This window comes from Phyllobates terribilis, unplaced genomic scaffold (genome assembly GCF_046119375.1).
Source record: "Phyllobates terribilis strain yellow unplaced genomic scaffold, ASM4611937v1 Scaffold_8__6_contigs__length_399053987, whole genome shotgun sequence".
In the NCBI taxonomy this organism is placed as follows: Eukaryota; Metazoa; Chordata; class Amphibia; order Anura; family Dendrobatidae; genus Phyllobates; species Phyllobates terribilis.
In genome coordinates, this window is record NW_027362768.1 from 308,910,219 (window position 1) to 308,935,334 (window position 25,116).

General features: G+C 43.3%; 1 protein-coding gene across 8 annotated transcripts in view; it reads right to left on the reverse strand.

The window, feature by feature from the left end:
* PHF2 (PHD finger protein 2) overlaps nucleotides 1-25,116 on the reverse strand; it is a 239,806-nt gene that overhangs the window by 36,246 nt on the left and 178,444 nt on the right. For 4 of the 8 annotated variants that reach the window (XM_073644533.1, XM_073644532.1, XM_073644536.1 and 1 more), the window contains exons 12-19: nucleotides 24,155-24,562; nucleotides 22,152-22,274; nucleotides 15,898-16,016; nucleotides 13,552-13,730; nucleotides 13,033-13,106; nucleotides 10,878-11,035; nucleotides 7,116-7,384; nucleotides 114-209 (exon numbers count right to left, since the gene is read on the reverse strand). In XM_073644533.1, coding sequence (XP_073500634.1) covers nucleotides 114-209; nucleotides 7,116-7,384; nucleotides 10,878-11,035; nucleotides 13,033-13,106; nucleotides 13,552-13,730; nucleotides 15,898-16,016; nucleotides 22,152-22,274; nucleotides 24,155-24,562 — 1,426 coding nt within the window. The remainder of the gene's footprint in view (nucleotides 1-113; nucleotides 210-7,115; nucleotides 7,385-10,877; nucleotides 11,036-13,032; nucleotides 13,107-13,551; nucleotides 13,731-15,897; nucleotides 16,017-22,151; nucleotides 22,275-24,154; nucleotides 24,563-25,116) is intronic. The other 4 variants (XM_073644534.1, XM_073644535.1, XM_073644538.1 and 1 more) reach the window with 1 other exon arrangement.

A 25,116-nucleotide genomic window follows, 5' to 3' on the forward strand; every position in this document is an offset into this window, starting at 1 on the left:
CTCAGTTGAGTTTTTGGTGTCTTGGGTAAACTGAAAAAACACTGCTGTGCTCTGTACAAAGACAAGGTAGTGGGCGGCTATACAGCAGGTGGATTACAGAGATGCATGCTCACCTGTGGGGCTATATGGAGCATCATCAGAACATTTTCTCTTCCGTGATCGAGATTTGAACACAGGATTATCTTCGTCTGACTCGAGAGATGGGTAAACTACACAAACAGAGATCAGTGTTACTGGAGCGTACGGCACAATCTCCAATACAAGCGGTGAGCAATTATTCTCGCTGTTCTGCGGACACACCATAAAGTTTAGACAGGAAATCAACTGGGAAATATACAGCACTTATCTATTTAAAGAGACGCTCCGATTTTGCAGCAGCCATAAAAAAAAAAAAAATTTAGGGAACTGATTGGCAATTTACTAAATATGGCGTGGTCCTCAAAAGGTACTACCAGTAGTGTGTGGCGCGAGAGATTCAATTTCAACACTACGTGGCTACAGAAAAAAAAAGGTCGGTAAACAGATGGCTTTGTAAGCAATTTGCTTAAAGGGGTTTTCTAAGATCCCAAAAGATTTGGCCAGAGGAAAGAAAATGGCCCTAAAATAACTTAAAGTCACCTATTAAAGAGCCTGACAGTCTGAGGGTCCTCATCATTTCATATTTACTCCGTCCAGTCCACCAGAATTGGCTCTTATGTTATTTTACACCATTCCCTTCCTATGGCCAAGGTTTTTAGAATCATAGAAATACCCTTTAAGGGCCATCATCAGAAAAAAAGACCTATTGTTTAAATCAGGTTTTTGTCTTACATGTATTTTTCCCCTTATCACAATCTGTATTAAAAGTAAAAAATAGAAATCTTGTAATTTTCACACCAGTCACTGGGGCTTTTTTAGAGGCTAATTTCCTGTTGTTTCAGGAAAAAACACATGTACATTGTCAGATTCCGTCTCTATCTTTGGTATTGAAGCATATAATGAGTGTAGGCAAAAGTCATTGTGAAAGGAGGGGGAGCTGTGACATTGCCTATTGTGATTGGTGAACCTTGTGTTATCAATTGTGTATAGAGGTGTTACCTGTCATTGTAATCCTGCCTCTGATGATAATGAGTCTGCTGAAAACGCTTCCTGAAAAGACCAAAAGTCTGAGTTTTTTATTAAAAATCATGATGTGAAAATGAAAAAAATAAATAAAAATCCCAATTTTTTTTTTTTAAAAAAAGACAGGGAGCACAAAAAAACAGATTTAAACAATAGGTCATTTTTTGATGCTTCCCTTTAAAGCTTACAGATTGCCACGAAGAGCAGCCAATGCTCTGATGAACATATCTGCTGGAACTTTATTACTTTCTCGTTCAGATCTCATATTTATGCAACTATTTTATGTTATTTGTTAAGACAGAGTTACCAAGATATTAGCTTATGGGGTTTTCCTACTTAAAACATTTACTACTTATCCACAGGATAGGTGGTAAATGTATAATGAGTGGGGTCAGACCAACAACGAAGGTCCGAAAGTCCACTGGGTAAATGGAGGAAATGTGAGCACTCTCTACCCCTGCTCTATTCACTTCTATGGGACTGAATAGACTCCGGATCAGTGAGGGGGCCAGGAGTCATCTTGTGGATTGAGGACACCCCCTTTAAATTAGTATAATTTTTAATACTCATTATTTAAACCCCTGGCAGCACATGTCTCCCACACTGCTGATCCCACACCCCAAACCCTTGCCTAATTATTAACCGTAATACTCCATTTTTAATAATGCAAAAATCTCTTTTTAAAGTGTATTTTAATTTCAGCAAATAAAATGCATTACCGTAATTCTATAACAAAATTTTTTTTTTTCAACTTTTCACTACACAATCAATAAGTTAAATTTGCTAAAAAACAGGAAAACTATTTAGAGGGAGGCAAAATTAAATTGTAATAAATCGGTATCTGTTAAATTAACAAAATATGATGAATGGTAAAGGGTGGTAAAAGAGCGACCGTCGCTCCATAAAACTTTTGACATGTCGGTGAAAGTCCTGGAGCCGAACCCCCAACTGATCACTAAGTGACAGCAGTAATGGGCCCCTGCAGCGCTGTATGGATCCATAGAAAGAATATGGGTACGTTCACATGCAGCATTTTGCTGTGCTTTTGTGCATAAAATTTGTGTGTTCTTTATCTCATTATTGTCAATGGGTAAAAAAAACACAAACGCTGAACAGAAAAACGCAAGTGTGCATGAAATTTTCGGAGTCTCATTTGTGTTGCTGCTACTGTAAAATGCTGCATTTTTTGGGCATTAAAAAAAAGTGCAGATAAAAACGCTACATGTGAACAAGCCCTATGGGTCCATACTGCATAAAGGAAGGTCAAGAACAGTTCTGCCATTCCATTTCCACAACGGTGGGATCTCGCCGGAATGTCCGATCTGTCACTAAGAGACGTGAAAAAGTTTTATGGAACTAAGAAAACCCTAAATTAGTTAATAACGGTCATCTAAACATTGGTGTATCTCAACAGCAGCTACCATGGATGAGGTACGCAACACAACAGAAAACCACAAAGGAGGGGTGAAGTGGCTGAAATGATCGGAGGACAAGTAGGTTCCAACTCCAAACACCGGTTGTACAATGTGAGGTGTAAAATGATGGTACAAACAGGAAAACAATGAAACAGACGCTGAAAAGTGATGAAACCAACGACAGAAAATGACTAATTAATAATCATCACTAACGAATTTGAAGGATATCCTGCCAACACCAACATTTAGGAACACAAAAGTCTTGAATCCCCATCCATGGGTCATGTTTTTGGCCATCAGGGTAGTACAGATATTGGGGGTAAGCAATGGTAGGCTCACTGTGTGTAGCACTTTTTGGTGGTTGGGTGCATTAGTATGGGAGAGCCCGCTGTATGGTGGGCACGGTGTAGCTGGCACCGGCACACTCATCTTATCTGCTGTAGACCCACATTTTCACTAAGGTTTAGTCCCATCTTATAAAGTGATGGCATGTCACTCGAATTACTTTATGATCAGTGTGCATTTAATGGGACCCTCTTCAAAGTTTTCCCTGAAGAGCAGCCCCTTCATTCCCTGGATCGGTGGGGGTCTCGGAGGTTGGGACTGATAATGACCGCCAGTGCTAATAACTATGGGATCCTATTGGCTTCAGCTTACAGACCACCAATATCCAAAATGTACAGTGTACGGGTGATCGGCTACACAGTTCTGCATGGGAGCCGTAGCACACAAAGCTGCGGTGTGCGAGTATTGCCCAGCACCACTTCTCTGACACTGCACACAGCACCACTTAGAGTAGGCGGCCAGGAGAGTAGGCGGCCAGGAGAGTAGGCGGCCAGGAGAGTAGGCGGCCAGGAGAGTAGGCGGCCAGGAGAGTAGGCGGCCAGGAGAGTAGGCGGCCAGGAGAGTAGACGGCCAGGAGAGTAGACGGCCAGGAGAGTAGACGGCCAGGAGAGTAGACGGCCAGGAGAGTAGACGGCCAGGAGAGTAGACGGCCAGGAGAGTAGACGGCCAGGAGAGTAGACGGCCAGGAGAGTAGACGGCCAGGAGAGTAGACGGCCAGGAGAGTAGACGGCCAGGAGAGTAGACGGCCAGGAGAGTAGACGGCCAGGAGAGTAGACGGCCAGGAGAGTAGACGGCCAGGAGAGTAGACGGCCAGGAGAGTAGACGGCCAGGAGAGTAGACGGCCAGGAGAGTAGACGGCCAGGAGAGTAGACGGCCAGGAGAGTAGACGGCCAGGAGAGTAGATGGGTCCTCTTTAATGATGGTAATAGTGACTAAGTGCAATTTAGGAAAAAATTAAAACCAGGATGAGGGGGAATTCCCGATTTCTGAGGAATACAAATGATGATCCTCTTGGAATATCTATACTTGCCTCCTTTTTTCTATAGAGCTGTTACAATGCTTCCCAATGCTGCATTCACCCCATATATTACCCTCGTATAGCCATTACGATGCACCGGGCAATGGATCGTCTAACGGGAACCTTTTTGGAATATGTATTTCAATTATTTACAATCTGAGTCTTCACAATTCTTAAAGAAAAAAAAATTCTGCGTTGAAGTCTGGAAACCAAATTTCGTTTACTGGCCTGCATTCACCACTGGAAGCAAAGCCGAAATCTATTTACATCGGACCGCCGGCTGTTTCTGATTTCAATCACAAATGGAGCTTTAAATTAAAGGAGAGCTATTGCCTAATGTGCGCCCGGGATCGGCCATCTCCTACATAGTCATTCGCCTTGAGAAAGAAATTGAGTTCACAGCATTAAACAAAATGATATAAGTTCCCTCCATCAATGCAAGGAGAGGAGAAGAACGACCCCCTCTCCACTCCCGAATCTCATGTAACCCCCATAGTGTCCAAATTGCTTCATTACTATGAGGCAGTGGGCTCCCATACATCTCAATGGAGCGGTGGTGGTCCTCTATGCTCATCACCGACCCAGTCTTCAGAATTTGTCCTAACTGTCCACCACCTACAGACTAAAATGTCCTAAAGGCGTCTGGTCCCTTTAAAGTGGATCTACTACCAGATCCATGATCGATAAATTATTAAAGGGTTATTCCCCAGACGACAGGGCATAACTTGGTGATCGCTGGGGGCGTCCTTATCAGTACGTTATCCCTTATACTATGGGCAGATCTTCTAGACCTGATGAGGCTGGTGTACTTAGTGTGAAATGTCAGAAAAGCTATGTAATGTTAAACTTGATCATTTTATGATTCCAGATCTAGTAAAACGCTCATGTTAATATCAGTCTTTCAAAGAGGATTATCCAGTGCTCTGAACTTGGGTTTCAAAGTAAGTCCACCAGCCTCATCAGGCCTAAGAGATCTATCTATTTCATATATGTATAGAGTTTGTATTGTAAAATCTGGCGGAGGATCTCATTGAAAGGGGAATTTTCAGCTTCCATTAAAAATAAATCAATCATTAATCCTCTTGGAAATATAAAAATAAATGACAAATAGGGGGTTTACCATTCCCTTTGTCAAAGGGGCATATCCCTACGGCAGTTTGACACTGTCCAATCCGACTGTGAACACAGGACACACTCCTATTGACCAGAACAGTGGTAAGACACATCGGTCATTCATTTTAGACATTTCCAGAAGGAACAATTGAGGGACAGCACAGTGCAGGATCCTAAAAAAGCATGCCCCAAATTGCTTATTTCATATGGAATAAAAGTATTAGCCTTTTGGCTTCTGATACAGATATAAGTATTGTTCACATCCTTCCGACGGACATTTCTAGTCATTCTGTCCATTCTATTAACCTTCCCAGTGGCCATTAATCCTGAGTTATAGAATAATACAGAGATATAATCACAATATATTCATCAGATCTCACAGATTTTGAGGGGGATGACATGTCTGCGGGTGTTCAGCGCGATGTGATGTTTAGGTTATTCGGATGTACGGTATATACTGTACCTGCTGCAGAGATCCTTTATGAACGGTCTGGCGGCACTTCTGTCCTCTATACTGAGAGCCCAGTAAATCCAATTATATATTCATATAAAAAAAATACTGCATCTTTCCTTGTATTGTACTGTTTTATGGAACTGATGGCCAATCATTAGTATTAGATGGATGGGGGTCCCCACTAACCAGATCCCCAGTGATCCGCCAGATATCCTTCCATGTCTACCAGGCTCAGCTCTGTACTTTTAAGACCCCCATACATATTAGACTAAAGTCAGCTGAAGCCGCTGATATCGAATGACAGTCTGTTGTGTATGGGGGTCTCCAGACTCTCCCCAGACAGATGATGTTGGGAGAGAGAAGGGTCCGGCACCAAAGATTTCTAATGACCGAATAAGCTGGTGACACAGGAGTATGGCAGCATCTTTCTCCTAGAGAACACAGGAGCGCTCCATCGAGCAGAGGGTCCCTGTGTTTGGGGATGTCACCTGATTGTCATCTAACGTGTATGGGAGTCTCCCGACTCTCCCCTGACATATGATGTTGGGAGAGAGAAGGGTCCGGCACCAAGGATTTCTAATGGCCGAATAAGCAGGTGACAGGAGTATGGCAACGTCTTTCTCATAGAGAACACAGGATCATTCCGTCGAGCAGAAGGTCCCTGTGTTTGGGGATGTCACCTGATTGTCATCTAACGTGTATGGGGGTCTCCCGACTCTCCCCTGACATATGATGTTGGGAGAGAGAAGGGTCCGGCACCAAGGATTTCTAATGGCCGAATAAGCAGGTGACAGAGAAGTATGGCAACGTCTTTCTCATAGAGAACACAGGATCATTCCGTCGAGCAGAGGGTCCCTGTGTTTGGGGATGTCACCTGATTGTCATCTAATGTGTTTGGGGGTCTCCTGACTGTCCCCTGACAGATGATGTTGGGAGAGAGAAGGGTCCAGCACCAAGGATTTCTAACGGCCGATCCTTTTGTTTTCCAAGAAATAAACCGGTGACACAGGAGTATGGCAGAGTCTTTCTCATAGGGAACACAGCAGCGCAGCGTCGAGCAGAGGGTCCCAGTGTTTGGGGATGTCACCTGATTGTCAGCTAATGTGTATGGGGGTCTCCCGACAGATGATGTCGGGGAAGTTAAGGATCCGCTAGGACAGATTTCCAACAGATTTCTGCAGGAGATAAGCCGATGTCAGAGGAGTCGGCTCTTTCGTATAGAGAACACCGGGGGGCCATAACTGGGGGAGATAGGTGTCGGCCAGAAAATCATTTGGACGCTGTCATCTAATGGATATGGGGGGGTTTTAGTAGCTGCTGTGCCTGGTATAACAGCTAAGTGTAGCTCATTTGCATTCAATTGTATGCAACCAAGGTGCCATACCGGGCACAGCCACCACTAAAGGGATGGCGCTGTGTCTGGTAAGCATAGGAGATACGGGCTCCTTTAAACAGCTGATTGGCCGTCTTCCTAGCTATAGCGACTCCCATGATAATAGAAGATCATCGGCGGCCTCTGATTCAGACCCTTGTGTTTAGAAGAAACCTTCTTGTATGTATGTTGCACAATAACATAAGCAGAAATCCTGCAAACCTGCGCCACTCCGGCCAGCGCTGCGGGGTGACCGTTTACTCATGCAGTGCGTATTATACAGCGGACGCATCTTACCAAAGTCGGAGTCCTTGAAGCACGCTCCTAGGTTGTCCTGCTCCTCCTCATAGTCGTCCACTGTGATGTTGATCTTGGCGGCTTTCTTGCTGACCCGCTTGCTCGGGCACTTGTTGTTGCCTGACTTCTTGGAGTTTTGGGCTGATATGGAGTTATTCTTAGACTGGTTTGTATTCCACGACGTCTGTAGACAGGAGTCAGAAGGCAGGTTAGCCATCGACAACATGCCCTGTATTGCTTCTTGTGTGCTTGGTGATGCGGGGGGCTGGCTGTGGGGCAAAACATAAAACCTGGTTACTACACAGCCCAAAAAATACCTTCTCCGACCGCTCCGGCACGTGCCTAATGCACAGATCTGGCCCTACCTATTGGATAATTTCACTGCCTTGTGATCCAGGGGATCTTTATAAGATTAAAGGGGATGTCCAGGATTACACAAACATGGTGGATTTCTTCCAAAACCAGCCCCAAACTGTCCATGGGTTTCTGCTCAGCTTCATGAAAGTGAATGGCACTGAGTTTCAATACCACACACAACCTGTGGACACATGTGGTGCTGTTTTTGCAAGAAAGAGGCCAAGTTTTCTCACCTTGGACAATTCCTTCCCATCACAGAGGGTTGAAGATTCAGGAGGCACCCAAGTATGTAAAGCCTAAATGACCAATTCTCGGAAGAGCAAACCTCTCTTCTTCTATCCCCCAGTTTGTATGCGTCTCTCTAAGCTTTGCATGAGTGGCTATTAGTCTTGCGAACTTAAAGGGGTTGTCCAGTGAAAACAAGTCCGCAGGATAGGGGATAACTTGCTGATTGGTGGGGGTCTGTTTAATTTTTGTTCCCAATGCAAAACTTTTATAACAGGAATAATGGGAATAAAAGTGCCCCAGTGCAAATCCCAGCGGCCGGACCCCCATTGATTAACAAGCTATCGCCTATCCAGTGGATTGGTGATAACTTGTTTTCCCCAGACACCCCCTTTAAGTTACCTTCAACTGCCAATCATCTCAATGGCGCCGTGGTATACCACATACTTCCCGCAAGGCTTGTGATTTTCCCCGGCAAAATCATGGTGACCTGGAGCAATTAGCTGATTGCCCCCAGGGGGCCACGTATAGAAATGAGTTGTGTCTGATGGAGTCAACCCCTTTAAAGACCAAGACTAACATCCCAATTCATCCGGTTTTCACCAGAAAAAGTTAGTGTCCTAAAATTTTTGAGCAAAAATTTTGCAAGATTTGGAGTTTTTACACTTTTTGAAAAGTGGTAAGAGCTTAGCTGTAGATAAAGGGGGCCAAGCACCAGAATTTATGCCGAAAAAAAGTTGTGGAAATTATAATAGAAATATACTCCAGTCCTCCAATGGATTACAATTCTTTTGGCAGTGCATACCAGCAGAAAGATGAGCCCAATCCATTTGGGGGCGCACCCCTCTCGATAAATTTCATCAAGCCAGGAGTGCACAACACCAACTTTGATGAATCGGGGTCTAATTAGCTAGATATTATGTCTATAATGTTTATAGTTATAATATTATGTCTTTCCGCCTTGCCCCAGATGTGTGAGTATATAGGATTGGTGGAAGTCCATGACCCCCAATGAAAGCTACAATGTAGGGCCCTGCATACCTCGATCCCTTTAATCTTTCTACGTCGCTGATCTGTGTTAATAGAAGCACCATCAATATATCTCAGAGATACGGATATCTCATAGCTATAAAGTATGTGCTCCTTGGAGAGCTTTGTACTAGCAGACACGGGTAGGACCAGCTCAGAGATCCCATCCGCCGCTGCCTTCTGATACGCCACAAGCCAAATGAGCGTTCGGCTCCTTTGATGCATTGTCCTTACATAACCTATTGATAGAACGGTAAGAAATCAGCACATCGCTGGTGAAGTCTGCAGCTTGTTCCTGCGTCTGATCTCCTCCCAGAGGTAATTGTAGGTGAAATAGACCATCAAACCTGCAGGAAGTACTGCTGCTGGGTGGATCTGGAGCTCTGCGCAATTAACCACCGCATAGAAGGGGCCAGATCATTGAGAGATGCATGTTCCCATTGATGAGCAGAAAACCTGGCAATGTATGGCTACCACCAGGACTGCCAGCAATGACGGACCTTACTAACAGATGAATGTAACATATGAGTAATTAATACCCATAATTTTTTTTCTTATTAAAATCATATCTCCAATCATTAGCTCACAATTCCTGGCAGATACAGTATGAAAATGTTATTTTTCTATACATCTTTAAAGGGGTCGTCTCCTATCAGAAAAGTTTTTCCTACAAGCTCCGTTAGTAAAAAAGAAAAAAAAAAAAAAACTTCCTTACTCACCCTCCCGAGGTCTAGCGCTGAGTCTCCTCTGCTGTTCCCGGTGTCTTTTATTATCTGGAGCGCTGCCGTGACATCGACAGCGCTGCCGTGACATCGACAGCACAGCGACTCGTGCCATAAACTCGGGCAGAGCCACAAATCTCACTGATTGGCTGCAGCGTTGTTGACGTGAGGTCAGCGTTGTAGACAATAATAGACGTAAAATAGGGGGAGTAAAGCGAAATTTATTTTTCTACTACTAAACGGAGCTTAAAGGAAAAACTTTTCTGAAAGGGGACAACCCCTTTTACTGTTCTTTCCATTAAAATAAAATGTAAAAAAAAACGTATTCGGTGGGCTGTTATGTGGCCATTTTTACTGTTGTTAATAGAGTAGCTACAGAAAGTGTGAGATTTGACAATGGGAGAATCATACAGCAGACAGACGAAGGCACTTTGCAATGTTACCCAATTATGATGATGTCTCATAGCTAAAAAGTATGTACTCTACGATGGAGAGCTTTGCACTAGCAGACACGGGTAGGATTGGCTCAGAGATCCATCTGCCGCTGCCTTCTGATATGCCACAGGCCAAACGTGAGAAAAAAAAAATACTTTACGTAATGAAAAAGCAGGAAGGGGTCTGTACAAAAGGTGACTACATCCAGTCCTCTTTAACTATTTCATCGGTTATGATTTTGCATTTTACACTAAGGAGTGCAGCTCTGCAGCACAAACTGCTGCGGCAAGCAAACTATATCAATAGCAGAGAGACTATTTTTTTTTAATACGATAAAGTCATAAAAAAATAATTAGCTATTTTATTTCAAGGGGTGGTCAGGTGCCGTTGTGTATACTGTTGGAGGCCCTTCATTCTTAAAATCATGGGGGTCCCAAGATGCCATTGCAATATTAGATGGGAATAACCCTTTAAGTCCCTTTTATTCTTTTTTTTTTCAACGTTTAACGTGGAGACATACATTCAAGTAGCTTTTAATAAATTCTCAGCATGACCAGTTCTAGTTTCTCAAGTGTAGGGCCGGCCATACACGTCAGATAGCAGACAGTCATCTCGGTCTAGCGTGCATGTGTTCCGCATGGGGAGAGGAGAGAAAGGCCATGTTCACACTAGGCATTTTTGATGCTTTTTTAAGTCAATTTTCTGCTGCGTTTTCCAGTACCAGCAAAGTACGGACAGACCCCAGATCATAATAGGGAACATTCAATTTGTGGCAAATAACTTTGATGCAAATTCCCTGATTTGAATTTACAGATTTGTCTGGTCCCACCAATATCAGCAGCTTTCCATTTCCAAAAATAATCCAGTACGACTGTCTGGATTATTACTCTCTGGATACAGCGCGGGGTTGCAGGCGTTCTCTATATAAAATGGTCATGACCCTTCACACCTCCGTCATATCCAGATAAATCCTGGGAAGGAACATTTCACCTACCTATTAGCGTTATAGTCCAAGCCTCCGACTTCCTTACTTGCTTGCAGAAGGTCCAGGATGCCCCCAGAACTGGTGCTGTCCTTCTTCACTTTGGAGTTTCGGGCTGGTTTTGCTTCTGTGTCAATGTGAAGAGATCCCTCGTCTGAAGAGTCGTCGCTCTGTATTGGAGGGGAGGCAGTGTTATAGATGATCTATCCGGGAAGCGATCTGAGCCATCGGAGCGCTTCCTCCACCGCGTTGTGTATCAAGATCAAAGACAACTCGGACAGATTGCTCTATATGTGCGTGACCATGATCAAAGACATACAACGCCCAGGCTTGTACATCTCTGCACCCACAAGAACAGAAGTGCACCCCACTCTCCTCTACGAATCTACCATGCGTATGGCTTTGCGTCCTGTCTTATGTATTGTGTCTTAATGGGGTCGTCCAAGACTAAAGTTGTTCATACAAATGAGATAACTGTTTCTCCGGACTCCAACATACACAAACAGTCGAGCATTCATGGGTCTTCAATGGGGAGAGAGGAGAAAGCTGCGGCAGAAACCCTGGAAGCTAAAGGTTCGGCCATTGAAATTCTAAATGCCCAAACTTTCTCTTCCCCCAACATTGGGAGAAAGTCCGAAGGGCCCCCCCATACACATCAGATGGTCGGGCGATCCAGCCGAGCTTGACAAGTTCGGCCAACATTCATCTAATGTTAGATATTGGTGACCTAACTTTACGATAGTTCATCATCATTGGATTGGTGAGGGTCGGACATCTGGTCCCACCACCGATCAGCCACTGTCTGTACACTGGTGGCTGAGCTGAACTGCAGCACCCACCAAAATCTAAGTCCTGCACAACTTCTGTAATACATGAACGGAGTTTGTCACCACCCCAAAACTGAAATAAAAGTATTTATATACAATCCTATAGGGGACTTAGCCCCTAGAAGAATCATATTTTAGTGTGGATTTTACATTAAAGAAATATTTGATCTTCGGTGCACCCTTGGTGTGGCGAAAAGCTTAGTGCAATGTTGCACCCTCTCAATTACAATTGTGCACACCTCCCCTTATGCTGATTGACATCGCTCCTGCCTGAGCTGAATCCTCAGCCCTGCACGCACTGACACTGCAAGAGCCGAGAGCGCACACAGTGTCAGTGCGGGCAAGCGTGTTCTCATCCGCTCGCTGCAGACAGGATTGCACAGTACTGCGCGGCTGATGCTGACAGGAGGTAGATGAGAGAGCGCTTGACACTGTGTGTGCCCGTACTGGCTGGGACCCTGCAGTGTCAGTGCGTGCAGGTGATAATAAACCAAAGTGTGAACAACCCTAGGTATGAACTATTCAAAATAACATAATACCCAGAGGGTAAATAGACCCAATATAAGGGATGTATTAAAAACTAACCTTTATTAATTTTATTTAAAAGTGGTCTATATTTAAAACTACTGGAGTGGACCTGTCTTTTATCCTTATGTAGGAGGTTTTCCCAACATTGGTACACCTCTATAATCAGTTACAGATAACCGGCATCTCTTTATATGGGATTGTTCCCCTAACTAGAATCATGGCTGCAGTCCATGCATCTAAGTAACCTATTATAGAAATATTTACATGTATTTAATTTCCATCCTGACAGGTGACACTTCAAAAACTAAAAATCACTCAAGACCAGTTTCGCCTATACAGGCTTCATCGGGGGGCCTGTATAGCTCTGGCCTCCTGATGAAGCCTGTATAGGCGAAACTGGTCGATTATCTGTAACTGATAAGGGGAATCCCTCCTACATGAGGATAAAAGATAGGTCCACTCCAACAGTTTTAAATAAAATTAATAAAGGTTAGTGTTTAATACACCCCTATAGTGTGTGCAGGTGTGCTCTCATCTCCCCTAAGTCCCTGTATTAAGCAAAACATGTGAATAATTTTTGCCTGGAGTGATTCTTACATAAGGACAGATCCCCTAATGCCTCTTGGAGAAATGTGAGGATGCAAATGGAGCCGTGAAGTCCATGGGTAGACGAATGCAGATGTATGGCAATGTTTGCACAGTACACAGTTGGATCCATCTAAAATATATTGATTCTTGAACTTCTAAGTACTTTTCTAATATGTTCAATGATTCACATGAAAATTACCTAATAGGAGCTACAAGATCCTTACCTTAAACTTCTTTTCCAGGATTTTGGGTTTCTTGGGCGGCACAAGAGGAGGCGTTTCCTTCGCATCTGATAAAACTGGACACAAATCACAAGTAAGTTCTACATTTATTGACAGATCGAGGAAGGATAGATCAGTTTATTTTTAATACAATATCTTTTTATTCCATCTTTACTAGACATAATACGTTGATTGCTTTACGTGACATTTTCATTTTGCGCAGTATTCTCAGCAATGCCACATGGATGCACAATCGTTGGGTGAAATGATTTTTATGCCGACACAAAAATCATCATTATTGGATTGTTTTTATAAAAAAAAAAACTAAAATGTAGCTAGAGGATAATAGTTTTCCCAAACTGTTAAACCACTTTAAATCATGCACTATGACAGGAATCTGTAACCTGCGGCGCTCCAGCTCGCCAGCTGTTGTTAAACTACATCTCCCAGTATGTCCTGACAGGGCATCCTGTGAGTTGTAGGTTGCTGACGCACGCTCTAGGTATTTGTGTGACATCTTACATGATAAGTCCCTCTTTGTCGTCGTTTTCTTTCTCCTGATTGGAAACTCGTCGATTTTGAGTTCTCCGTCATCGGAGACGTACTCGTACTCGTCCCTGATGGGCTTGTTTTTGTCTTCTTTGAAATTCTGCAAGGATCCGAAGATGCTGGGGCTGTTCTGCGGCTTGATTCCCTTATGACTGTGAAGAATAACCAGGGGTTACAAAAGAACAAAAACTCACATGAAAAAGAAAGTGAGGGACAATAAAGGCGAATTACAAGGGAATACTAAAAGCACCCGGCCAGCGGCAGTGGGATGTGAGTTTCTGCAATGTTCGGGGGTCTCCGTCATCTATCCACCTCTCTGATAAGTGCATCATTTACACCCTCAAGGCAATGTTAGGAAATGTTTAAAGCACAAATCAAACTCTGGTCAGCGGGCCAAAACTGGCCCACAGGGTGACTATATTTGGCCGGCGACGCCGGCACCGCCCACCCATTATACTATATGGAAGTCTATGTGGGGCCCATTATTCTGTATGGAAGTCTATGTGGGGCCCATTATACTGTATGGAGGACTATGTGGGGCCCATTATTCTGTATGGAGGACTATGTGGGGCCCATTATTCTGTATGGAGGACTATGTGGGGCCATTATTCTGTATGGAGGACTATGTGGGGCCCATTATACTGTATGGAGGACTATGTGGGGCCCATTATACTGTATGGAGCACTATATGGAACCCATTATACTGTATGGAGGACTATGTGGGGCCCATTATACTGTATGGAGCCATTATACTGTATGGAGCACTATATGGAACCCATTATGTGGGGCCCATTATACTGTATGGAGGACTGTGTGGGGCCATTATACTGTATGGAGCACTATATAGAACCCATTATACTGTATGGAGCACTATATGGAACCCATTATGTGGGGCCCATTATTCTGTATGGAGGACTATGTGGGACTATTTTACTGTGTGGAGGGCTGTTGATGTATATGAAGGTTGGCCCGCGACTTTGTCCAGGTTTTTTATTTTGGCCCCCTCTGTATTTGGGTTTGAAATCCCTGGTTTAAAGGAATATTCTCATCTACATAAATTATCATTGATCAACTAGATAGATCGCACAGGCTACATGAAGATAGCGATACGCTCTGTTATCTCAGTCAGTGACGCACACATGGCATAACGCAGCAGGGCGCAAGTGCGACCTGCCGATCCGCACAACATGACCATAGGAGAATAGTGGACACGAGTATCAAGTATCTAATTAACAGCTAATAATTTAGGTAGACCAGAAAACCAATTAATTTGCTGTATTAGCCCGATGAAACTAAATATCTCAGTGCCTAAGTGCCAAGACTGAAATCTCTTTATAGCTCTTTATAATTATTTTTTTTTTATCTAGGCTTTTTTTCCCCCTTTCTTTAATCTATTTGCATTTATTAGGTATTGTATTATACACTTCTCAACATTGAAATTGCTACACCAAGAAGGAAAAGTCGTGGAGTTATGAAAATCACAGGGTGAATAGACGTGTTAATGATAAGCAAATAGTGAAAAAATGCCAACAAAATATATGAGTGCCAAGTGCAGAAATCCCCGCACTTATACGTCTTGGCTGCAATCCAAGAGGTTAATAATGGTCGTATGAGGAATGTTCTGCTGCTGAAAGCACTTGGGCAAATCATCAAGGTCCGCTGCTGGCAGCTCCTTTTACAATTGCCGACCAATGACGTCCCAGATGTGCTTGATGAGAGACAAGTCCGAAAACACTGCAGGTCATGAACGATGTTTACAGTGGCACGAGCAACATACGACCTGGAGTTGTCGTGTTGAAAAACGGGACACTTTGGAGAAATGTTCGGAAATTGCAAAAGGAGCTGTCAGCAGCTGATCTTGATGATTTGCATTCGTAAGTGCTTTCAGTGTGGCAGGACATTCCTAAGACAACCATTAATAACCTCATTGATTCCAGCCAAGGGTGTACATGCGGGGATTTTTGAACGTGGTGCAATAGATTGTAAGCAGCACTCCAAAAATTTTCACTAATTTCCATTGGAGTGCTGCTTCCAATCTATTATACATGTGTATATAGCCCCCCCACTTTCAGTTTTAGCCTGGAGATTTACAAGTTACTGCTCGTAATAATCCGTGGGGTCCCTCTGCTTCCATTTGTATCAGTTATCTGATAGATCCGGTTTTTACATTAACTCCATTTGTCTGTTCTTATAAAAGGGAATAAATGGAATGTCAAAACGCAAGTGTGAACATGGCCTAAAATGAACGATAAATGTTGAGCAGGGGAACAGCTAGCATACATCAACTACATTTGCATTGTATCTTAAAACATCACAAACCTGAATAGTTTCTTCCCGGAGAAAGAGAACTTGAATTTGCTATCCTTAAGTGAGGAGAATGGACTTTTCTGTATTTTATGCTCTTCTTCCATTTTTAGTAAGGAATCTGGCTTGCTGTTCTGAAACGTAAGGAAGTAAATGGGTTAATCAGACTTGCAGCGCATTTCCCGTTAAACATCCCGCCATGATTGCTTTCGTGTTTACCGTTTCAGGTCCGCTTTGCGCATTTCCATTGTACTGTAAACACATTTGGCGCACGGCGGCCGACGGTACCAAGTTTATTTCAGTCTGCCGAGTGTGCTACTCATCATTACAACGACTGCACGTGCCCGTCACCGTCTACATTAATGTAATGATCTCATTTTTATTTTACCACTAAATTGCTTTAGAGAACAATAAGAATCGCTTAGGAAAAATGAAAAATTGCAATTCAAATTTTTCTTTTTTTTTGCAGATCTCGGTTTCCCTCGATGTTTATGTGAAGATGCAAGAAATACAGTCGGGGAATACAGCTCCCTGTAGATAGAATAATGTTTCTTCTTTTTTTTTTTCAGCTCATTGCTGGAGCGTGGAGACATCCCGCGACGTCGTGTATACCAGGGAAGAGACTATTTCTTGATTTCATGGTGCATTATTATAAAAAAAAAAAAAAAAATGAAGATAAAAACTTCCAAGTCTTATTCGTATCAATAGTAAGTGACTCCAGTAAGGAGACAGCAGATGTGCTCATAACCTTTAATTAGCGAGTTTGTTTTCGGAATATTTCCGCAAGTATGGAAGGTACGTAGATGACCGTTACGGTAGCTTCTAAGCTCGGCGCCTCTTCCCCGGCGTCGACTGGACGTGCCACAGTGAGGCGCGCGACTAATAGTGTAAGTATTATGGCGTGACTAACAATAGGTTAAATGGGTGATCCAGTGAAAAAAAGTCCTGTATATAGGTGATAACTTTCTGACTGATGGGTGACCGACCACTTGGACCCGTACTGATGGCTAGATTGGGAAACTTTTATCACTGTTACAGGCCGGATGCCAAACTGCCGATCAATTCATTCACTACCAAAAAAGTGGAGCGCAGTCTTACAGAGAATGAATGTATCTACGGTCGGACAAGTGCAATGCCGCTCCATTCTAACGGGATTCAAGTGCCCCACTCTGCCGATCGGTGCGGGTCCCAGCGGATCAAAAAGTTATCATCTATCCAGGTGATAGAAGACAACTCGATTTCACCAAACAAGGGTAATTCATTAGGAATAGAAACCCGTGATCACAAATCGTCCAGTCATACAAATGAGGCATTGCACGGCGCCAAACTATATGAAAGGCTGATAAAGCAATAAGGTCCCCAGAACAGCAGTCACTTACACTTAAAGGGGTATTCCCATCTACAAGATCTTATTCCAATATGTAGTAGGTGTAATAATAATAATATTAGCAAATACCTCCAATTAGAAAGGTAGTATAGTTTTTCTGATAAGCTACCGGTATGTCACTTACCCCATGTGCAGGGCATTGTAGTAACTTAGATATCCATGGTTACGCCCACTAACAACTAACTGTCACTATATGAGTGACCATAACCATGGATACATAAGCTACTGCAATGCCCTGCACATGGGGTAAGTGACATAGCGAATCAGAGGAACTATACTACATTTCTAATTGTAGGTATTTGCTAATATTATTATTATTACACCTAGTGGGTATTGGGATATGATCCTGGAGATAGGAATACCCTTTAAAGGCAGCTTGTCACCTCTTCTGACATGTCTGTTTTAGTAAGTCCTTGTACTACTCCCTGTGATATAACGATTCTGGGGCATCTTTTCTTTTTGATACTCCTAATAATTTACAAAATAAAAATTGACAAAGGGGCGTTTCCAGTAGGGGGCGTATCCCTACATACCCGCACGCCGTCCAATCAGTGCTGAGAGGTCAGACAGTGCAGGGACACACCCCCTTTGGTGAAGGAAATGGCAACACCTAGTTGTCAATTTATTCACACATTTCTAGGAGGAACTACAGAGGAACAATAACACAGAGTTATTAAAAAAATGCTATAGGATTATAAGTAATTACTAAAACAGATATCTAAGCAGTGGTGATGGGTCGCTTTTGAGAAACTCTCTGCCACCGCCAGTCCGTGCTTGGACCGATCTGCACGGATATCTGCATGAGTCCTTAGGGATTGACCTGATACAATAATGGCTTTTTAATAGTTTCCTTTAATTAAAATTGAACACCAAAATGTAGAAAGTAAAAATGGTTCTTTGATAAAACTTAGAAAAAAAAAAAAAATCCTCCACATACGCCCTGGGCGCCAAGCATCCATAAAAACAGTCGGATTTTTCCAGTGACTAATAGGTTTTATTTCTTCGCTTTCATTCCGTTCCCGCAGATCTGCGAGCGATGATAGCACAAGTGATAATTACATGTAATTTACCACGTATCAGATACATTGTGGCAGAGAAGTAAAATTACTGGTTCGGGTTTAATGTAACGGCATCAGAGACCAAGCAGCAAAACTAATCCCAGTGTTTAAAAGAGAATTTTTTTAAAAAATATGTCGGAAAATATCTTAAAAAGACAAAAAAAAAACTATTGAGGGAGTGATGGTAAAGTGATGGCCTCAGTGAGAAGTTCCTGCTTGCAAAGAGTAGGCAGCTTTTATTCATTTTAAATTTTACCATTTGATTCATTTTTTCTTTCTAATGTTCATCCCCTTACACATCCTGAGGACAGCTGGATCCTGAGCCCCCATCAATCACTCAGAAGACTGCTCGAGAGCACGATGGTTGGCAGTGAGAGTGCGCACAGAGTGGTGTACAGACCCACAGACGTTCTACTGAGCCCGTAACACCGCTGTGTGCACACACTCCTTGCTGAGCTGCACGCTTTTGGGCAGTCTTTTCAGTGATTGGTTGGGGTCTCATTTTACTTTGCAGTGATATCCTAAAATAGACATGGCAAACTCTGACCCGCAGGGTGGTTTTATTTGGACCAGAACCACAACCCCTATGTGGGGCCCATTATACTATATGGAGGACTATGTGAGGCCCATTATACTGTATGAAGGACTATGTGGGGCCCATTATACTGTATGAAGGACTATGTGGGGCCCATTATTCTGTATGGAGGACTATGTGGGGCCATTATTCTGTATGGAGGACTATGTGGGGCCCATTACACTGTATGGAGGACTATGTGGGGCCCATTATACTGTATGGAGGACTATGTGGGGCCCATTATACTGTATGGAGGACTATGTGGGGTCCATTATACTGTATGGAGGACTATGTGGGGCCCATTATACTGTATGGGGCCCATTATACTGTATGGAGGACTATGGGGGGCCATTATACTGAATGGAGGACTATGTGGGGCCAATAATACTGTATGGAGGACTGTGTGGGGCCCATTATTCTGTATGGAGGACTATGTGGGGTCCATAATACTGTATGGAGGACTATGTGGGGCCCATAACACTGTATGGAGGACTATGTGGGCCCCATTATTCTGTATGGAGGACTATGTGGGGCCCATTATTCTGTATGGAGGACTATGTGGGGCACATTACACTGTATGAAGGACTATGTGGGGCCCATTATTCTGTATGGATGAGTATGTGGAACAATTATACTGTATGGAGCACTATGTGGGGCCCATTATACTGTATGGAGGACAATGTGGGGCCGATTATACTGTATGGAGGACTATGTGAGGCCCATTATACTGTATGGAGGACTATGTAGGGCCATTATTCTGTATGGAGAACTATGTGGGGTCCATTATACTGTATGGAGGACTATGTGGGGCCATTATTCTGTATGGAGGACTATGCGGGGCCCATTATTCTGTATGGAGGACTATGAGGGGCCCATTATTCTGTATGGAGGACTATGAGGGGCCCATTATTCTGTATGGAGGACTATGTGGGGCCAATTATTCTGTATGGAGGATTATGTGGGGCCATTATTCTGTATGGAGGACTATGTTGGGAACATTATACTGTATGGAGCACTATGTGGGGCCCATTATACTGTATGGAGGACTATGTGGGGAAAATTATTCTGTATGGAGGACTAGGAGGGGTCCATTATTCTGTATGAAGGACTATGTGGGCCCATTATACTGTATGGAGGACTATGTGGGCCCATTATACTGTATGGAGGACTATGTGGGGCCCATTATACTGTATGGAGGACTATGTGGGGTCAATTATTCAGTATGGAGGACTATGTTGGGCCCATTATTCTGTATGGAGGATTATGAGGGCCTATTATTCTGTATGGACGACTATGTGGGGCCCATTATTCTGTATGGAGGAATATGTGGGGCCTGTTATTCTGTATGGAGGACTATGTGGGGCCCATTATACTGTATGGAGGACTATGTGGGGCCCATTATACTGTATGGAGTACTATGTGGGGCCCATTATTCTGTATGGAGGGATATGTGAGGCCCATTATTCTGTATGGAGGACTATGTGGACCCATTATTCTGTATGGAGGACTATGAGGGGCCCATTATTCTGTATGGAGGACTATGTGGGGCCCATTATTCTGTATGGAGGATTATGTGGGGCCATTATTCTGTATGGAGGACTATGTTAGGAACATTATATTGTATGGAGCACTATGTGGGGCCCATTATACTGTATGGAGGACTATGTGGGGAACATTATTCTGTATGGAGGACTAGGAGGGGTCCATTATTCTGTATAGAGGACTATGTGGGCCCATTATACTGTATGGAGGACTATGTGGGGCCCACTATACTGTATGAAGGACTATGTGGGGCCCATTATTCAGTATGGAGGACTATGTGGGGCCCATTATTCTGCATGGAGGACTACGAGGGCCCATTATTCTGTATGGAGGACTATGTGGTGCCCATAATACTGTATGGAGGACTATGTGGGGCCCATTATTCTGTATCGAGGACTATGTGGTGCCCATAATACTGTATAGAGGACTATGTGGGGCCCATTATTGTGTATGACGGACTATGTGGGGACAATTATACTGTATAATGGTTGGCCCGCAACTTTGTCCAATTTTTCCATTTTGGCCCTCTGTGTGATTGAGTTTCACATCCCTATCCTTAAACATAACTGTATAATAGAACAGCTGCGAGAGCGGGGAGCGGGCTATCATACACTGTTGAGCTCCCAACAATAAAGACAGAGATGATTTATTACCGTCTCTGCCTTCCCAATCACTTGTTTAGCTCTCTGAATGCAGTAATAGGAAGCTCTGACAGCGCTTCCTCCTCCGAACACAGTGGTCATGTGATCGTTGGGTGTAGGGAGAGAGCAGGAGCTGCTCTGTTTTAGGAGATCCAGTCAACCTTGCTATGCAGGCAGGAGGCTGAATTTCCCCTGTAACTGGGGCTAATATACATGCCACAGTTACAGGGGAAGTCAGCAAAAAAGTATTTAAAGACTGAAACGCCAGCTTTATTTTTATTTCACATATTGTGCCCTAATAAAATAAGAAAAGACCATTGGGTGGCATTTAAATATTTAAATACTTTTTTTTCTGACTTCCCCTGTAACTGCGGCATGCATCTATCCCCCAGTTACAGGGGAAATCAGAAGAAAACATATTTAAATATTGAAATGCCACCCAATGGTCTTTTAATGACTTTATTAGGGCACAGTATGTGGAATGAATGAATGAATGAATGAATGAATGAATGAATGAAAGAATAAATAAATAAAAAGCAGGAAAAAAATGTAAAAAAAAAAAGAAGGTGCTGACAATCTAAATCGCTGTTGCTATCTCTTTCCTCATCAAAACACTGAAAAATCAAGCCTGATGTATAAAAATATTTTTTTTACAGAAAGGGGAGTACATTTTAAAATGTATTTCAGTGCTCTTTTGTGGTCATAAAAAAAAATGTGAAAAGACATTTTTACTATATTTTCCCACCAATATCGGCAAAAAATAGAAAATGAAAAAAAGAAAAGAATATAAAAATTAAGCCCTATGTATCACAAAACAAATGCAAAAAGTCTTTGAATATCCAAGCGAGATAAAATTTAACAGCTCCTTATATCGGATGTATAAAAAAAAAAAAAAAAAAAAAACGAAAATGTGCCTGTTCGGGAATGGGGAGAAAAGGAGGAAGAGTAAATGGTCTGGTCTTGAACTGGCTAAAGCTTTGCCACCAATCCTAAAGTTCTGCTCCCATTTAATGTGCCTAGTTTTGTAGAAATCTCCCCGGCGCTCCTATAAGTATACTATACCATACCTTATATTTCCACTTTGCTTCTGTTTTGATTTTATTCTGCTCTCGGATCTCAAACTTTTCGATCTCGTTGTTCTGTTTAGCCGTTTCCTCTTTGTTCGGGATGCTCATCTCTTCTTTAGGTGTCTGAAAAAGAGAAACAGCCGTAAATACCAAAAAGGAGATAAAGAGATTTATCAGCACCTGTAAGGTCAGAAGTACCTTCCTACAGCTCGTGGTACCCATCATTAAAATCCACACTATGTAGTCCACCCTCCCTATTACAGACCATAAGGTGGCCATAAAGGAGAGTAATGATGGACAAATGATCGGATGCTGAAATTCAATATGCCGAAACCAACTGAAATCAGCGGGTTCAGCAAACGTTCATCTAATGTGTATGGAGACCTGAAATGCAAACCAATTTCTACCTAAAACCCATTTGTGGCTGGCTGAACTATCTATCCCTAGAATAAGTTATGTAAGGTTTATTGAATCAACCATCTGCCTACTTGTCTGTCTGTCTTTCTGTCCGCCTGCCCACTTGACTGTCTGTCTGTAAGCCTGCCCACTTGACTGTCTGTCTGTCCGCCTGCCCACTTGACTGTCTGTCTGTCCGCCTGCCCACTTGACTGTCTGTCTGTCCGCCTGCCCACTTGACTGTCTGTCTGTCCGCCTGCCCACTTGACTGCCTGTCTGTCCGCCAAACTGACTGCCTGTCTGTCCGCCAAACTGACTGCCTGTCTGTCCGCCAAACTGACTGCCTGTCTGTCCGCCAAACTGACTGCCTGTCTGTCCGCCAAACTGACTGCCTGTCTGTCCGCCAAACTGACTGCCTGTCTGTCCGCCAAACTGACTGCCTGTCTGTCCGCCAAACTGACTGCCTGTCTGTCCGCCAAACTGACTGCCTGTCTGTCCGCCAAACTGACTGCCTGTCTGTCCGCCAAACTGACTGCCTGTCTGTCCGCCAAACTGACTGCCTGCCTGTCTGCCAAACTGCCTGCCTGCCTGTCTGCCAAACTGCCTGCCTGCCTGTCTGCCAAACTGCCTGCCTGTCTGCCAAACTGCCTGCCTGCCTGTCCGCCATACTGCCTGCCTGTCTGTCCACCATACAGCCTGCCTGTCTGTCCGCCATACAGCCTGCCTGTCTGTCCGCCATACAGTTATCTAAGTTGTAAGGCCACGTTTAGAGGGAAGCTATTATCTGGCCTAGTATTTAAATCAGGTTTTGTGTTACATGTATTTTTTTTTTTTTAAATGGCAATTTTTTTTCATATCACTTTCTTTATTAAAACACAAAATTAGTCATCTTGAAATGTTTACACCGGCCACAAGAGCCATTTTAGGCTCTTACTTCCTATCCATTCAGGAAAAGTTTTCAGCAGTCTCATTACCATCAGAGGCAGGATTGCAATTATTGGTAACACCTCTATACACAACGAATAACAAAGCATCTACAAATCACAATAGGTGATTTTACAGCTGACCCTGCTGTCCTTCCCTTCACAATCACCTTTGCACACGCTCATTGGACGCTTACAGAAGATAGGGTCGGAGTCCGACCATTATGGCTATGTACATATGTTGTTTCCTGAAACAGGAGGTTAGAGTCTAAAGAATAGTCCCTGTGGCCAGTGTGAATTTATATTTTTTTAATTTTTAATACATGGGATATAGGAAAAAAAACATTGCCAAAAAAATGCACTAATACAAAAATCTCACTTTCTGATGATTGCTTTCCTTTAGTATTAATCAACTATTACCTTGAGGCTTGTTTTAGCAATGTAGCCAATAATCCTATAGTTCACAAAGTACTTAAAAATATATGTAGGATATGGTATAATACAAATAGGGGGAAATGGAGGAAACTACCCCCCAGTCTTCTAGTCATAAGGAATTAAAGATAAGCATTGATAAGAATATAAAATATAACATCAAGTACTAAAAGTCTTGTTCGTCCGCTGCCGTAGTGTTGGCCCGGAGGTCACATTAAAATGGGGGCATACATACAGGAGCTGTATACTCACTATCCCCTTCTTTGGTGTGTCAACTTTAATCAGAGCGTCCTTAGTGTGAGCTTCCAGAACATCGAGGTCAGGGGAGTCGGGCTCTGAAGATGGGGAATCTTTGACCTTCTTCGTCTTCTTTTTTCCTCCCTCTTTATTTTTAGGTGGTTTGGGAGGCTTGGGGGGTTTTGGAGTTTTGGGCGGTTTGGCACCTTTTGGAGGTTTTATCTCTTTGGGGGGTTTCGGCGGTTTTGGAGGCTTGGGTAACTTTTCGCTCTTAGGAGTCTTTTTTTTCAGAACTTTTTCCACAGGTGGAGGGGAGTCTGGCACAGGCGAGGGGGGTTCTTCTTTTTCGACTTTCTCTGAAATGTTGTTCCCCTCTGGAATCGTGTTGGCACAAATGTCCGTTTTACTGACTTTCGACGCATTCTAAAACCAGAAAAAAATGGTGACAAAATCGCATCTATATATTAAAGTCTACCTGTCTAGTCTAGACTGCACCTGTTGGAACAGCTTTGGAGACATCTGACATAGGTCTTTCCCCAACGGCGTATAGGACAATCACTAGAGTTGGTGCAAATCCATTTGTAGGACCTAGTCCATAGGCCACGTGATTAATCTGTGGCCACTGAATGGGAGACTGAGAATGGCTTCCTACTTGACGACTCTTCTTTTGATTAGCCGGCCTGGCGCGACGTCATATGGTATCCCGCAACAATGACTGGTTAATCAAAGGAAGAGCCGCGGATGCCAAGGGGAAGGTCTCATGGCCTTTCTAATATTCAAGCACAGCCAAAATGAGCAAGTGTGGTGATAGGAGACTTGGGGGAGACATCGGTCCTAACAGTTTGGTTAGCACTTGAGGGACATAACTCCTCCGGGCAATGAAGTTTATTTTTTAAGATATTTTCTGTATCCGTTTCTCATGGTTTTGCAATCAATGGACAGAAGCCCTCACTATTTACCTCCATGGGATATCAAAT